The sequence below is a fragment of the Alligator sinensis genome, unplaced genomic scaffold (genome assembly GCF_000455745.1).
Source record: "Alligator sinensis unplaced genomic scaffold, ASM45574v1 scaffold104_1, whole genome shotgun sequence".
Lineage (NCBI taxonomy): Eukaryota > Metazoa > Chordata > Crocodylia > Alligatoridae > Alligator > Alligator sinensis.
In genome coordinates this window covers 4192070-4209231 of record NW_005841867.1, presented here as the reverse complement: position 1 = coordinate 4209231, position 17162 = coordinate 4192070, and the positions used below count along the sequence as shown (strand labels likewise).

At 42.3% G+C, this 17162-nt stretch overlaps 1 protein-coding gene across 1 annotated transcript in view; it reads left to right on the top strand.

Moving 5' to 3' along the window:
- STX18 (syntaxin 18) overlaps positions 1-17162 on the top strand; it is a 47712-nt gene that overhangs the window by 16243 nt on the left and 14307 nt on the right. The window contains exons 4-7 of the mRNA XM_006016778.3: positions 1657-1734; positions 1915-1981; positions 7350-7465; positions 13769-13857. Of these exons, the coding sequence (XP_006016840.1) occupies positions 1657-1734; positions 1915-1981; positions 7350-7465; positions 13769-13857 (350 nt within the window). The remainder of the gene's footprint in view (positions 1-1656; positions 1735-1914; positions 1982-7349; positions 7466-13768; positions 13858-17162) is intronic.

Genomic DNA, 17162 nt, shown 5'->3' with positions numbered 1-17162 from the left:
AGGATAGCAAGGAAGTATCTGGGTCAGGGCTGTGCTGGTGGCAAGTCACAGGCCACATGAGGGGTTAAGCTGTGACCCACAGGCTCTCACCCAGCCACTGGTCCCTCCATTCCTCTGGCTACAACAGTGGCCAGAGTCTCTGGGCTCCCCCTCCTTCCTCTGGCAGCTGCTTCCTGCCCTTACCCAGGGGGTGGGACAGTGTAGTGCAGCTCACAGGTGAGTTGGGGCCATGCGGAGTGGAAGAGATCATGCTCACACCCAGCACCACTGGCAGGTTCCTGCAAGGGTATGCATTGCAGGGGGAGAGGGGGAAATCATGCTTGCCCAGTGCAGCAGTGTGTGTGTGGGGGGGGGGGGGGGGGGGCTGTGCAGTATGTCTGTTTGTGTGCACAAAGCAGCAGGAGAGAGGGTCTGCACAGTGAGGCACAGTAGCCCGTAGCCCACACAGTGTGCAGCTCACCCAGGTGTTACCACTGGGGCATGTAGCCCTGGGGTCATAAAAGCTGGACAGCCCTGCTCTTGGTAATGTCCAGGTCAGCCACTACCACAGGCCATGGGCCACTTGCTGCCACCTCCACCATCCTCTGCCAATTCCTGTCCCCAGCAATCATGGGGAGGGCTGAATTTGATGGCCATGGTTAAGCAGCACCTGTTGCAGGATCGGGGGAGAGAGTAGCAGGAAGTGTTATCAGGGGGTGTATGTTGAGAGTTCTGTGCAGGGCAACAGAAGGGGAATACATTGGGCAGGCTTCATGCTGCCTACCCTCCATGCTGCTGTAGGCCAGCTTCAGTTACTTTGTAGTCTGAATCTGGCCTGATGGCCATAGATTACCAAACCCTGATTTAGAATATTATAGATAAGTCTTTATTTTTTCTCTCTTCAAGCTTAGCTTGAGCACAAGTCTGTTCTATAATACACAAGTAGCTGACACACATAAGAAGCATGCCTGCAGGAAATTTCAACACACAGGGTGGCATCTACATATGTGCTTTACTGTGGAGTAGACTAATTAGCTCCAGGGTAAAGCGTCTCCATGTGAACCAGTATTAGGACATGGTAAACTAATTCTCCACCATAAGATAGTACTGTTGGGGGCTGTACTATTTTATGGCAAAGCAATTAACCCCACTGAAACACACATGTAGATGGTCACCAGGTGAGTGTCAGACTCCTACCTGTCACCTAGCCACATGGGTCCACACTTTCAGCACCCTCATGACCCTGCCAGCTCCTCTACTGCCAGCTGCTGCCACCCAGGGATGATCCCCTGTGCCCTCTGCCAGCCTGGGCTTGCTCCTCCCTGGCTCAAATTTCTGCGGTCCCAGGTGCACGTGTAGACAGTATGCCCAGGAGCAGTTTATTCTGGCTCAAACAGCTCTGGAGTTTATTGCTTTGCCTTAATTTCACGTGTAGATATACCCACAATGATAGAACAGAGAAATTACATGTTTCCTGTTGGGTTTTATTTCTTCTAAATCATTTGCTCTCATGAATATCTTTTTTTGATTCCTTAAAATATATCAATAATTCTGTTTGGTAATGTCTTCTGTTTGTAAATGTGAAATTGTCTTTAAAGAGCATCTGCTAGAAAACTGAAGACATGAACTCTCATATACTTCAAAACAAAGTCTAACATGATTCCTTTTTCATTTCAGCACTCAAGGAAGTCTTGCCTCCACAAGTGAAGGAGCACAGAGCAGCTGTCTTGGATTTAGTTGAAGACTATTTAAAAAGTAATTAATTGCATGCCTTTTCAAGAAATTAATAACAGTCCAGAATTGAATGGTCATTTGATGATACAATCTGGTCAGCCTGGTTGTTTTTATATTTAAGAGCATAATAATATATATGTTTAATCATGATCTGCTAACTGCATTTGTTGTGTTTGTATGTTTTCTTGCCATGTTCAACAGGAGTATGTAAACTGTACTCTGAACAGAGAGCCATCCGGGTCAAACGAGTGGTAGATAAGAAAAGATTGTAAGTAGCATTACTTAGAAATTGTCTGATTGCTTAAGAAACTCATTTGCTGAATAGATGTGGTCTAAGTGAATGGGACAGTATAAACTTCACGGATACACTTATTCATTAGCAGATTATGAGCAGATTGTTTTAGATGGAATAACCTCAGCAAGCTAACGGCTCAATAGTAAAATTGTTTTATGCTGCTTTCACGCACAGTAAAGATTATAAAATGCACACTGCTAAAATGTATAACCATTTGTTGTAGATTTTAGAAATGTATTTGAATAAATCGCAAACTGGAAAATCTTATTTTAACAATCCAGCTTGACACCTACAAATAGGGAGACTCTTTTAAGAATCTGAAATTACCTCCATAATTCTTCCTTTTTAAAATAAGAGGTATGATACTGTATGTAATATAATCCAGCATGGGGACGCAACAATATGCCTCAGTGCTGATGGTACAAGATATTATATCTGTTGATCTCTGATCTTTCTGTTTAGTTGATATGAATGGTGTAAATTGATACTAGCTAGGTGGTAGGTGTTTGTGATCAGGACTGATTAAAACTACCTTGTAGTTTTGCTGTATAGCTAGCAGAAGGTAGCAGATTCTACTTCCTACCAACATTGCATAGATTTAAACGAAAGCTCTAGAAGTGAAGAGTTTCCCAGTGTTTTACAAGTCCTCTGAAACATCTAGCCGTGTCTTTCTCAAGGAACCCAAAACCACTGTGAAAGAAATCAATTTGTATTTTCCAGCCAGCTATCAAAAAGATAACTGCCTATGAGTTTTCCTTTTGTTCATGTGAAGAGACTGAATAACCAAATGGGCAAATTATCAATTTTAAGTTTGTCACTTCTTTTTTTTTTTTGCAAATTCCAACCTGAATTTTCCTTAGTCAGGTTTTTATATGGCAGACATGTACTAGTAGTTTTATTTTTAAGCATATTTCAAAGAAGTCATACTCCTTTATGTGTTGGAAATTGAACATGGCAGGTGTTATTTAAATTAAAAACTAGTAGGGTGTTTTTTTTTTTTTAAATCCCTTGGGAGTATGTTGCATTCAGAATCGTGAAATACATCTATAATCAATGATGATGAGATTCACTCAAGGTTTCTCCCCTTAGAAATGAATACTGGAAAACGGTTTTATTTTTATTTTGCAGAAGGGCATAAACCAGCTGTATGGAAGAGTTAGGATTTGCCCCCTGAAATTCTTCATAACTGTTGAAATGTAGCACCCCCAGGTGAAACTACAAGCTAGAAACAAACTCAAATGGAACATTCTTGCACATTAGATGAACTATCTTGTCAGATTCAGTGTTTTTAATATTGAATTTTGAAGATGGACAGCATAGCTGCTTGCAGATGTGGAAAAAAAATCAAAACATGCTTTACTTTAATTTAAACTCGACACGCTCCTGCGCCGAGCCCAGCACATGCCTAGACGAGGCAGCACATTAATTCAGCCTGGCTCTGTATATGTCGGGTGCTTTAGTGGGTCTTTTTTGGCACTTTTTTCTAATAGCTGATTGAATCAGCTTTACATAAAAGCACCAAAAAGCCCCACTGAAGTGCCTGATCTATGCAGACAGAGTCCCTGCAGAGTTGGGTCGAACTGACTTGCTGCTGCTTCTGGTAAAGCATGGGTTTGTGGGGGAGGGGAGCAGGTTCCACATCTGCAAGCAGCCCATGATGCTAGCAACCGTCTAATTGGTTAATAAGTGTTCCCTGCTATTCCACTTTCCATGTCCTTTTTCTATAATTACAATGTGAAGCCTATTTCCAAGATTTTTCACATATCCAAATAGGAGAACAACTTAATTTTATGTATGACAAAGATGGAACAGTGAAAAAGAGCTACACTAGAACATGGAATATTTCTAGATTCTAAGCAGTCTTATAACATTTTAAAGGGGGGAAAAAACCCACCAAAAAAAAACCCACATAAAAAATCAACAAGTGAAAAAATCCCCCAACGTTTGTAGAAGACTAAATGATATGGCTTTGCCATTTATTTTACTCAAGTGTGGGAACTGACAAACAGATGTTAGCCAAGTAGAGAATATATACATTGCAGATGTAATATAATGGCTAAATTGCTTTTTAAATTAAAATTCAATATAAATAAATCACAGGGCATAAACCAATCTTTTCCATGACGTTTATGAAAAAGCCATTTTTTTCTCTAGAACTACTTGATTTGTAACTTCCCTCAGGACTTCAGGGTATATTTTATGTGAGAATAAGAATCTGTGTTATCACTTAAACTATGTTTTCTTAAAGTCTTCTGCATTGCAAGCTTTTTATTCATTTTAATTGAAAAACTAGTACATCAGCATACTTTGGAAGTTGAGGATTACAATAATAAAAGGATACATTTATTTAATAGTCAATCCTGCAATAGATCTTATTTAGTACAGTTTAGTGGGTATTAAATATATGCTTGTTAACACAATTAACACACACCTTTTAGTATGGTCTCAAGATTAAGTCAATCTAGTTTATTTTAATTTTGAGGAACATTCCAAAATCTTAAACAAAGGTCCTGAGTATTTTAAGTTTCTGATATAATATAACTTGACTCTGTATGATTTCACTTGTTGTGATAAAAAGTTCTGCCAAACACTTATGATTAATTGCCCAAAGTGAAGGGTTGAGAAGTGCAAAGGCAATAAGACATTTATATAAATTTCTATAGTTAGATTAAACAGGCATTAATGCTTGTTACCTCCTCAAAGTTTTAACATAGAGGTCAGCAGTGTTTTTGGGTGTAGTGCCAAAAACACCCACAACCATGAATTGTAAGATGTTGGCATGCCAGGGGCGGATTGCAGGAGAACCGTGAGGGGACCAATCCTTGTTGTACAGCCCTGGCCCTTTCCCCACTGTCTACCCTGAGGAGCACGTGCCAAGCAAAATGCTTTCGCATGCTTACAGCCTGGCACCCATACTGGGGGTTATGTTTTTTAACATATCTCAGACTTTAAGCTTCTCATCCGAGGTGCAGATTGGAATCTCTGACAACGTACACATTTTTAAAGAAAAAACAAAAGTCTTAGTAAAAACAAATTTTTTATTATCTAGGAAATCAGCAATTTAATTGTGTTAGAATAATAATATGAACTGTATGAACAACTAAAGCTTATGTTAGACTTTTCTCTATTGTGCAGATTTAGCAAGCCTTTCTCCTGAATCCCTACTTCTTGTAACTAAATTTTAGTTCCAAATAGAGATGCTTGTTGCCTCTCTTTTACCTTTTTAGATATTCTGTCCTGAGGGCAATCAAATTAGGCTTTCTGTCCAGTTTTGATCTCTGCTTATATTTGAGCAATGTCTTACATAGATAATATACCAATTTATGCTAATACTTAAAGTAAAAGAATTAAAAGAAAATGTCTGTGCAAGAACCACAAGCAATAACTCTGTTAAGCAGCAAAAGAGTACAGGTCATATATGAAATTAACTACTTTTTAGGAAAGCTAACACTACAAATGCTATTTTAGTTTCTTATTACCTAGCAGATTTTCAGCAGTACTCAAAATGTTTAAAACATGAGATCTGTTCTTTACATTCTTCATATCACAGCATAGTAGTTAAGCAGTTTATTTGCTGTTACAGAATTCTAAGTAAACCTCTGAAGTTACTGAATAAAATATATTGCTGTTATTTTTCAATCCCAATATTAAGATATTTTTGCACTATCATTGGTGAAATATGTATGGCAAATATTTCGTAGGTGATCAAAAAGCAGGGCCTTTTGATGCTTTTAGCTGAAGCTGATTTAATGAGCTATTACATAGAAGTGCCAAAAAGGCCCCATTAAAGTGCCCAATCTTTACAAATGCTGCAGAGCCAGGTTGAAGTAACATGCTGCCCCTTCTGGGCATGCGCGTGGCTTGGCATTTAATGTGCCAAGTTTAAAGTAAAGCGCCAGGTTTTTAGTTTTTTGTGGGGGGGTGGGGGGTTACATCTGCAAGCACCAACTGGCAAAAACCAAAGTCAGTGACTATGGGGATCCCACTAACTGACCTGCTGTAGAAGGGGGCACTGTAAAGGATCTAGTGGTTACCCAAGCATGAGACAGCATTTGGGAGAGTAAATCAGCTACTATGCAATGTGCTGGTTCTCTGCAGCCCAGACTTAACAAGGAATTTTTATTGCAGACATATGCCTTAGAGTGAGGCTTGGGGGCTGTTCTTTCCCAGGAGTTTGAGGACAGAGAACACCTCATTTTATATCCCAGCAGAAAGCTCCTCCCCCAAGAGCAGAAATACGTTGTAATAGAAAAGGAGTGTATACCAATTTAAGTGGGCAGTTGAGATCCACTGCTACTACCTCCTAGGGGCCCATTTTTGGTTGGTCACTGACCATGCCCCTTTAACATGGCTTAATGGTATGCAGAAGGCCAACCCCCAGTTGATGAGATAGTACCTGTCCCTGCAGCCTTTTGATTTCTCTATATGCTTCTGCCCTGGGACTGCACATGCAAATACAAACTTTCTCTCCCAAATGGGGGTGGGAGGATTAAAAAAATGGAAGAGTGTATCCTAGACTCCACTCTTGGGAGGGGGGATGTGTAAGAAGGTGCATGGCTCAGAGGCTAGAGCCCAGCTGCAGGGGGTTAGGAGCTCTGGGCCAGCTGCTGGGGGTGATTAGAGGGAGTTAATCCCCAGGGAGGGTAGCAAGAGAGAGGAGCAAGCGCAGAGCCAGAGTTGTCCTCTCAGGGTCTGAGGAAGGATCACAGGCTTTGGTTTATCCATTTGTTGCTTGTGTATTTGTTTGTTTTATTGTGTATGTTGTTTTCTGTGGGGACAAGTTTGCCCCAGGAAATATAACTGCCTGGTGAAAGGAGTGACTGCCCCACTATACTGAGGAAAACAACTGTTTTTCAAACCAAGTACTCAGACTTTGTGTTTTTCTACTTAATGATATTTGACAATACATTATGCAAATGCAAAAACTACTTGAAAAGTAATGTCAAACTGTCCGTTACTGCAAAAAACTTACAGAACATTAACGTTTTTTGTTTAAAAATAATCTCCTAAAATTGACATTTTAATATACCAGGTTTTAAAGGAAGTTTATTGAAATCTATTGTTTTCATTTACTGCAGCCTTACAAAATTGTACTTAACTCATATCCTTATTTTTCTAGGAGTGAGTCAACTAATATTTGTTTTCTTTCTTACTATCAAATGATGTAGAAAAAGATGGCAAGTAGATTTTGTATTTTGATTGGTTAATTTTCATATGAGTTTTGCAAGGCTGAGTTCCTATATAGTGTATCTGCAAGTAAACTTTGATTAACACCTTAGTGTCATTCTAGGGAAATCCAGCTGGATGAAATTAGTTAATATATGTGCTCCTGTGCTTGTAGGTCCAGACTTGAACCCGAGAAGAGCAATAAATCTGAAGCTGCTTTTTCTCCTGAAAATGTTTCAAAAAACTCCTTAGACAAATCTGAAGAAAAACCTACTTCTGAAGAAAACAAAGGTGAAAATTCATGAACTTTTTATTTTTCCATTGCTTCTAAATATTTAAATTATTTTAATATCTGGGAAGTGACAACAGTTTTAGATTCTAATCATATTCACACACCACTCCTGAGCCTGTGAGATGTGACTCCCCTCTCGATCTGTCTCTCAAAAAAGCCTTTGAGTTTGCTGTAGACTGGGACATTTTTTTTTTTGCAGAATGCTTTTCTGAGTAACAGAAACCTAAGAAGTAATTTCAAGGTTCACCCCAAAGGGAATTTTTTTTTCTTTGACAACATTAAAAATAGTGCTTTCCTCAGCTTTAGTTCTGTCCTTGGTCTGCTAAGGTAGCCTTGTTAGAGTGTGAATATCATTATAGCACTGAAATTCTGTCTGGAGAGAAACAAAAGTAGAATTAAATGGGACTTCAGGGTCCTGCTGTGTCTAGAACAGTGAGAGAAGGAGCAAAGTGCGCTAAGGAGTTCTGGTAATCCGATCAGCAACTATTATATCTTATTCTTAAACAATAGTCATAAAAGGAAAAACATATCTGGAGTCTTGTTTTGTGTCATGCACTGGATTGGTTAGGGTGAAATGGGAGCTCCCCTTTCCGAGGGAGGGCTCCAACTTTTGAATTAATTCTCAGATATTGTAATTTTTTTATTTTACCAGAGACATAGGTATAATTTCACAGTAGGGTTTTTCTTCTCACGTTGAACATTGTAAGTCAGCAGGCCCGGATGAGCTGCATCTGAGAGTACTGAAGGAATTTGCAGGTGTCAGCAGAACCACTGCCACGGCTGTTTGAGCACTCGTGGTGCTCAGGTCAGGTCCCAGAGGACTGGAAAAGGGCCAGTGTGGTGCCTATTTTCAAGAATGGGAGAAAGGAGAATCTGAGTAATTATGGGCCAGTCAGTCTCACCTCCATCTTTGGAAAGGTCTTTAAAAAGATTATGAAGGATCATATACGTGGGAGTCCAGTGGGAAAAATAATGCAGCAAGGAAACCAGCATGGGTTCGTAGCAGGTAGATCATGCCTGACCAATCTGGATTCGTTTTACCAGTCACAAAATGCTTAGACCCAGGAGTAGAGGCGGATGTTGTTTTCTTGGATTTTAGCAAGGCTTTTGATACGTTATCTTATCCCATTCTCATAAATAAATTAAGAGGCTGTGACAGATGTTTACGTGGACTGGAGGGTGGCAAATTGGCTTAGCAGTCGCACCCAGAGAGTGGTAGTAGACGGGTCGGTATCGACCTGGAAGTATGTGGGCAATGGGGTTCTGCAGGGTTCAGTCCTTGGACCTGTACTCTTCAATATATTCAACAGTGACTTGGATGTAGGTGTGAAGTGTACTCTGTCCACATTTGTGGATGATACTAAATTGCAGGGTGAAGTGCACACTCCGGAGGGTAGGGAACGATTGCAGGCAGACCTGGAGAGATTAGAAAAGCGGGCAGTACACAATAGGATGCAGTACAACAAGGGCAAGTGCAAAGTGCTTCATCTAGGGTGCAAAAATATCCAACAGACCTACTGGCTGGGAAGCGACCCTCTCAGAAGCACAGAAGCAGAAAGGGATCTTGGAGGCATAGTGGACTCCAAGATAAACGTGAGTCATCAGTGTGACAAAATCATCAGCAAAGTGAACCACACTTTATCGTGCATCAGTAGTTGCGTGACAAATAGATCCAAGGAGGTGATACTTCCCCTCAATGCGGCATTGGTCAGACCTCAGTTGGAGTACTGTGTCCAGTTTTGGGCACCATACTTCAAGAAGGATGTTGATAGACTCAAGAGGGTCCAGAGGAGGGCCACTTGAATGGTTAGGGGCTTACAGGACAAGCCCTATGAGGAGAGACTGAGGGACCTGGACCTCTTCAGCCTCCACAAGAGAAGGCTGAGAGGTGATCTTGTGGCCGCCTACAAATTCATTAGGGGGATGCAGCAAGGGATTGGAGGTGCTCTGTTCACCAGGGCGCCTCTTGGGGTAATAAGGAACAATGGGTACACACTGACAGAGAGCAGATTTAGGCTAGATATCAGGAAAAACGTCTTCACGGGAAGGGTGGCCAAAATCTGGAATGGGCTTCCAAGTGAGGTGGTGCTCTCCGTTACCTTGAGGGTCTTCAAGAGAAGGCTGGATGGGCATCTGGCTGGGGTCATCTGGCTGGGGTCATCTGGCCCCAGAACTCTTTCCTGCCTAGGCAGGGGGTTGGACTCGATCTGTTGAGGTCCCTTCCAACTCTAGCATCTATGAATCTATGAATAAAGCCACAGGGTTTGTTTGCGTCACTACAGTTCATGCTGCATATTCATACTAAGTTAGACATGGCATATAAAGTGTATTCATGATTTTCCTTAACACATTATCAGCATTTTACAGTTCTGATACATGCCAACAGAGAACGTAGTTGTTTCTTCAGCAGTTCTCTGTAGTTCCCCGAGTATGGAACACTACTTCAGTCTTGGACAACATGCAGTCATATCATCGGGAACATTGTTATAATATTCAGCACAGAAATCTGTGCCATGCCACAAGAGACTCTAGTCTTTGGTTGCCTAGAGTCATCAGATGTGAACCACAACATTAAGCAGCAAAGAGGTATTATTTATGGTACCTTTTGGTGCATTTCAGATTTGATTTTGATGGTGCTAGGAAGGAAATTTATTATTAGGTGAATTTTAATTGTTTATAAGCAAGTAGCAAAAATTGTATTTGGTTATATAAGTGATGCTGATTATTCTTTGACGAAACTCAGAAAGGCATTGTATGAATATAGTTCTATGTAGAACATTTGTATTTGTCCATACAATCTCCCCCCCCCCCCCCCCCCCCCAAAAAAAAAAAAACCCCAAACAAACGTACAGAACTAGATTAAAAATCCTGTTTGGTTTATAATTGTACAGTTTCCTTTGTGGTATCACCAATAGTGGCAGTGGAAACTAGGGTGCAGCTGAAGATTAGGAAGGCTGTTTAAATCTTTTGCCTTTGATTTCTTAAAAGTGCCTTTAATAATAATAACCAAAAAATAAAAAAAAATATCTTACAGTGTTCTAAACTATCCTTGGGATATGAGCAGCTTGGGGAGTGGTAAATGCTTGCATTTCTGAAGAATCCATCATGAAAGCCTCTGGGCTGGTTTATAGGAACCTCTCTGCTACACAGATTAGTTCTGAGAAGAACTAGAAGAACCTGCCCTTTGTTAGACCATATGGATTAATAAATATTTCACTATGGAGCACCGTGACACAGCTTGGGTTTAGTCTGTTCTCTGGAGAGATCAAAGAGAAATGAGATTACTTTGTTTTTTGATCCAAAAGACCTTTTTATGTACTAAAATTGTGCCTAACATACATTGTTAGTGGCAACAAATTATTCTATCTGGTGTTTGTTTGCATAAGCCATTATCAGTTTTGATTTGTTTATTACCAATAGGACATTTGGTGTATGGAAGGCTATATAAATAATAAATAGCTTTTGAATTGGTCAGTTAGCTTTGAAGGTTTCTCATTTTTGGCATGGAAGTAGGAGTTGGTAGTTAAAACAACTAATGTATGGCAGAAGTATGGAATACTTTATTCCTGAAACCTAAGAACTAGGTAGTTTTCTTTCTCTGCTCTTTGCATGTATCATGAATTATAGATCAGACTAGTGGCAACTCCAGGAAAGCCCCAGATCTGCTTTCCCAGAAGCAGGAAATCTGCTGTAGTGACAGGATCAACTCCTGGAGGATGAATGCTTACCTTACATATATTTGCTTATTAATGATTATGCTGGTTACAGGTGCTGTTTCTCCCCACTGTTGGCAGTGACTGTAAGTAATTGGTTCCTCAGGGATAAAAATGGGAATATTTATTACTTTTTTATAGTTAGTTCTATAAACTAATTACTCTTTTTCTTTAAATCAAGTAAATAGGAACAGAAGGACAGATGAAACCTTTAACAACTTCTTATGTGAAAACTGAATAGGATATTGTCTGTAATAACTAGGGAACTACCTACGTCATGGTGAACAAAAGGGATTTTCACAGGCCATTCACAGAGCCAATTGTGTGGCCTTTCTGTGGAGAGTCCGCCCTTCGCCACTTATGGGCCAAGGGGGTCCAGGTGGCCCTGTCTCCCAGTGCTGATTGGCCAAGAGGGCTGTCTGTTATGTAGCCCCACCCCTCACCACTGATTGGAGGAAAGGGACAGAGCTGTGCAATGGGTGGGCAGCCTTCTCAGCCAATCAGGAGGGGTGGAAGAGGGTAGCCACCACCTTGTCTGCTCCCATTCATGTTGGTGGCCCTCCCTTCCATGCTGAGGCATTTCCAGGGCAGAAAAAAGTCTATTTTTGATGAGAGAGAAACAGATTCTGCTGTTTATGCACAGTTCCTTGTTTGTAACGTTGGAATCATTTTCCATGAAACCAACTATAACACCAGAAACTATAAACTATGACCAGGCTTCAAGTTGTTTTAGTCCTCAGTCCTGTAAACCAGAGTTGCCAAAGGTAGTCCTGTGGGCCAGATCCAGGCCATAGAGCCCATTGTCTAGCCCTGAGTCCTGGACCGGATGGAGTGGACACTGTGTGTAGCACAGATTCTTGCCTAGGCGCTTCAGGCACTATATCAGGCATGCACTGGTGGGGAATGGAGTTCCTGGAGCTGAGCTGGCCCATGGACTGGTGTTGCACCACTCGTCCAACCCAGAGGGCCAGATGAATTTGACACCCCTGCCATAAACTGATGTGTAGATGTTTTCCTAAAAACCAAGGGGTATCTGGTTGTCCTAACTAGAGAGGGAGCAAACAGCAAGATTGTATTGTCTTAAAGTATACTTCAGTCTTCTCCAAACAAGAACCCAGTTATCTATTTATCGTCTCCAAACGAGAACCCAGTTATCTCCTTAATAAGTCAGTTTTATTGAGCATTATAAAGTATTAACTCAAAGCATGTATATAGATATAATCTTAGCAGTTTCAGTAATCTTAGCAAGATACGATCTTAGCAAGCAAGTAATTGTATATTACCAGTCTTAGTAATATGCGACTTGGGAGCTGGCCAGGCTTCCAGAGCGAGCAAGGTTCCTTGAAGAGAGAGAGATCAGATGTCGTCAGTTCTCAGGCATCATCGGGGTAGGGAAAAGGAGTACTAATACTTATAGTCCTCTAGTCACATAGCTACCAGTTAGGCATTTTTTTGTTTTTCATCAACAGCTTGAATTATGTCTCCCCTTTATTGCTGTTTCTTTCCTTTCTCTGGTATCAGGAGCCATCTGCTCCAGATATGGGTGGAATGCGCCATAACAAACCCTTTTATATATAACAAGCCTCTGTCATTGGACACTTGCAGAAAACAAGCTGCACCAGACCCTTTTTTCTGTAGGGAGCAGGTCATATAATCACATAACTCCATGAATGCATTCTTAGCCTACTTATGTCAGGGCTGTTTTAGGCCTTACAGGCCTAAGGGACCATTTTGGTCCTGTCAAGCATCAAAAGGCTGAACTGTCTCCACATAGACACTTTCCTCATGAATATAGCCCTCTTGAAATCAATAGGGCTACTCTGATGATGTGTAAAGTTAAGCAAATTGTCAGTGTTGTTTATAGGATGGAACTTGATCTTATAACTTGATCCTAAACCAGCAGACCCTTGTGTAGTCAGCTGCAGGATCAGAACCACAATAAGTAGATTGAAAAGTTGGTTCCTGAGCTGATCTCATTTAAAATGAAGTTCTGAAGTTACTATTGAAGATCAGAGGATCTATCAAATCTCTCTGGAAGATGATGTCATTTTGTAAATTTTGCATGTACTTTGGTTAAAATGCAGAATTTGGGGGTGGGGAGGAAATGTCCTTGTAACTGTTATAGCTGCTTCATATCTTTAGCAAAAATCAAGAGCCAGCAAAAACTGGTGTGCATACTTGATGATATGAGATGATAGCATCTGATGAAGTAAGTCCTCTGCTTCTAAAAGCTTGTGCAATACATCTGTGATTTAGTTAGTCTACGAAGGTACAAATCTGTCTAGCCTTCTATTTGATATATCCTGGAAGTTGTTCCAGTGCCTCATTTCCATACTTCAAGATAGCTCTTTCCTGTGCAACAGAAGTAAACACATGAATACATGTTTGTTCCCAGTCCTGCAGCTTTGTTATATGCGTGATCATCATATAAGAGTTGTTGAGTGTGAATTTTGATTAACTAAAAATAACAGATAATATTTTGATCATTGTTAGGAAATGACGTAACAGCACTAGGAAATGATGTAACAGCACTTACAGCTCTACATGGCAAGATGTTCAGATGTATGGGTTTTTTGCTTATCTTTACAGAGAAGAATCTGACAGATGCCCAAACTAACTTTGGGCTTTGGGGAGATGGCAGAGGCGAAGATGAGCTGTCACCTGAAGAAATTCAAATGGTAAATTGTGTTTTACATTTGCTAATTGTGGATTTTTTCACCTAATGCTATCACTACATTGTGTGGCAAGGAACAGAACACCCACCCACACTTGGCTTTCAACTTGCTTTTTATGCAAAATGACTCAATAACAAATGTGTCCTATGTATGCCTTTTCCACTTGGTTTCCTAATTCTTGCTATCAGTTAATATTAGCATTGCTACAAAATAATTTTAAAAGTCATTGCTGCGCAGTTATGCTATTAGTGAGCAACTATTTTTCAGCAATTAAAACTTCCCTTTGAAATTTAAATTAAAACTGCTCTTTTAAATTGCCATTATGAATTGCTTTTTAAGTAACCAAACAGCAGAAGTCATGGTAGCATTAAGAGAAGCATAAAGAAACTTCTGGAGGATAAGATTGTTGTGACAGCTTCTGCCTCAGACTAGTGCCAGAACATAGTCAAGTTATTCTTATTTCACTTTATTCTTTCTATGTGTATGGTCAGTGATTACAAAGCAGGTTTGCTTGAGCCATTTTTCTTATTGATCAAGCCATTGTTACAGTGGCAAGTTACCCAACAGGCTTTCGTTCAGTGCACTCTATGCATCTTTCTGGTTGTCACCATCATTTTCTACAGTCATCTACCCCATTCATGGTGGAACTGATTGACGTGATGCTCCAAATTGCAAGGACAAGGTAGCTTCATATCGAATTTAGGGCTTTCAGTGTGTGCAGAGTGTTCAGAGATCGCACTTCGAAAGGCTTTGTCCAGACACATAAACACATTGCAGACACTTGGACAGAAACAGGTAAAACCCAAGCAGCAGCCATCCCACAGGTGCAGTGTGATCAAGATTACTGTCTGAACTAAAGCAAAGTGCTGCTGCATTCAAAACATCCAAATCTTTCATTGTGGCATTTCAAAGGATTTGCAAATATTGTAGACTAGTGGTGCTCGCAGTTTTGGCCCCATGGGCTAGATGACACGGGGCTGGTCAGGAGGTCAGACTGGGAACTGCACTGCCTGAGCACACTAGGATTTGGGCCCCATGGCACCCCAACCTGGCTGAAATCAAGCAGTGCTGCCCCACCTCATGCACCAGATTTGGGCCCTGAGCCATAAAAAGCCAAAGATCAGTAAAGTCATCTTTTCAGCATCATGGTGAGTCTAACCTATGTAGCAGTGACAAAACTATTTTAGTATAAGTAAACGCATTTTGGAGCCATAATTCAGTTATGCATTTAGCTTCAATATAAAAATGTTGCAGTTATGAGCAGCCTTCCCTCTAAGCCGTGTGGCGCGTGCGGCCATGCAGGCGTGCTCATGCTGCACTTCCAGGTGCACCTGCGCGGCTGTGCATACCACACAGCTTAGAGGGAACACTGGTTATGAGGCTTGGATTGGCGCTGTAGTTCTCCAGATTAGGAAGGAATAGCATTCCACAAGTGGCTTAGTTTCAAAAGAAGATTGAATAAGGGAGTGTATACCAAAAGGGGAGTTTTTGGCTCTCTATTTAGAGTAGGGGTGGGCAAAATATGGCCCACATGCCAGATTAGACCCACCAGGTGATTTTATCTGGCCTGTGGGCAGGCACCCACCAATAACCTGGGCACCCCTTGGGATAACCAGGAACAACAGCCACAAACTGACAGAGAGCAGATTTAGGTCAGACATCAGGAAGAACTTCTTTACTGGGATTCCCCTCCAGAAAGGGTTGCCAGAATCTGGAATGGGCTTCCAAGGGAGGTGGTGCTCTCCCCTACCTTGGGGGCCTTTAAGAGGAGACTGGACAAGCACCTGTCTGGGGTCATCTGACCCCAGAGCTCTTTCCTGCCCAGGGCAGGGGGTCAGACTCGATCTATTGAGGTCCCTTCTGACCCTAACAACAATGAAACTATAATAATTGTATCCAGCCTGGCCCATGGTTGCCTCTGCTGCACTCCACATGGGGCTGAGCCCTGCCCACTCCCACCCTTGTCTGCCAAAGGTCCCGGGCACCGGCCAGTGCACACAGCTTCCTAGCAGGGCTGTTACTGCCACTGCTGCAGCTGCCTGGGGAACTGCTCAGCTCCCCTGACCTCCAGTGGTTCCTGCTCCTGTCCCTGCTGCAGTACTCCAGACAGCAAGTAGGGAAGAGGCAGCAGGTGAAGGGGAAGCTGTATCTGGGTGGGAGTGCAGGGCTGGGGTTGATGGGAGGGTGGGGCCAGGGCCAGTGGGAGTGCAGAGCCCAGGATGCAAGGTCAGTGGGAGTTCAGGACCCATGCCGGGGCTGGGATTGGTTGGAGTGTAGAGCCGGAGCAGGGCAATGGGAGCGTGGGACAAGCCCATCTCCAATACGTGGGGTTCCCTGTGGCTCAAGTCCAGCTCCTGGGACTCGGCCAGGAGGAGCAGGGGCCCTGTGCAATGAAGCTGGGCTGGCTTGGCCCCACTCCCTGACACCTTGGCCCAGTCCTGGGAACTGCATGTCAGAGCAGGGAGCAGGGCCAGGCCACCAGTTCTGTTGCATGGAGCTCTCCCCCACCAACACTGTGCTACTCTAGCCAAATCCCAGGAGTTGCACATGAGCCATGGGGAGCCCCATGCAGTGGAGCTGGCTGGCCTGGCCCCTCTTCCTGCCACTTTGTAAAGCTCCTGGGACTTGATTAGAGCTGCGGGCCATGAGCACCCTGAGGGCCTGTTGCTGCTGCTAGCAGCAGCTGTGCCATAGGAGGAGCATGTGGGGGGAGGCCCCCCACACACACCCCACCATATACACACATACCCCCCACGCATCTCTCACACACACACACACACCCTCCTTAACACATGTTCCTCACACACTTACACAACCTGACAAACTCCACACCCACCCACACCCTCGTCCACACCCCCTCACACTTCTCACAAATCCTACACACACACCGACACCCTCCCCCGTATCTCCCCACAAACAATATGCAAGCATAAGACTTTATTTTGAGCTATTATGCAATCGTCTGCATATACACTATACAAACACATGTCAATCAGGACAAAAGTATTTTTAAAAAATAAAATGTTATAGTAGATGTTGGATTTTTAGTATATGATTTGGTTGCTTTCCGATTCTAAGATGACAATTCCCCCTCCCAAAAGGAGTACTTCCAGGGGCAAGGACTTTCAGTGGCAAAGGTCAGGGGTTAGGGGTGGGATTTCCAGTCCCAAGATGGCAAGCAGGGGGTGCGGCACCTGTTAAGGGGCAGGAATACCCGTGTGGCCCTCGACAACTCATCAAAACTCATTAAGTGGCCCTCCAGCTGAAATAATTGCCCACCCCTGATTTAGAAGATGTGATTTGTGGAA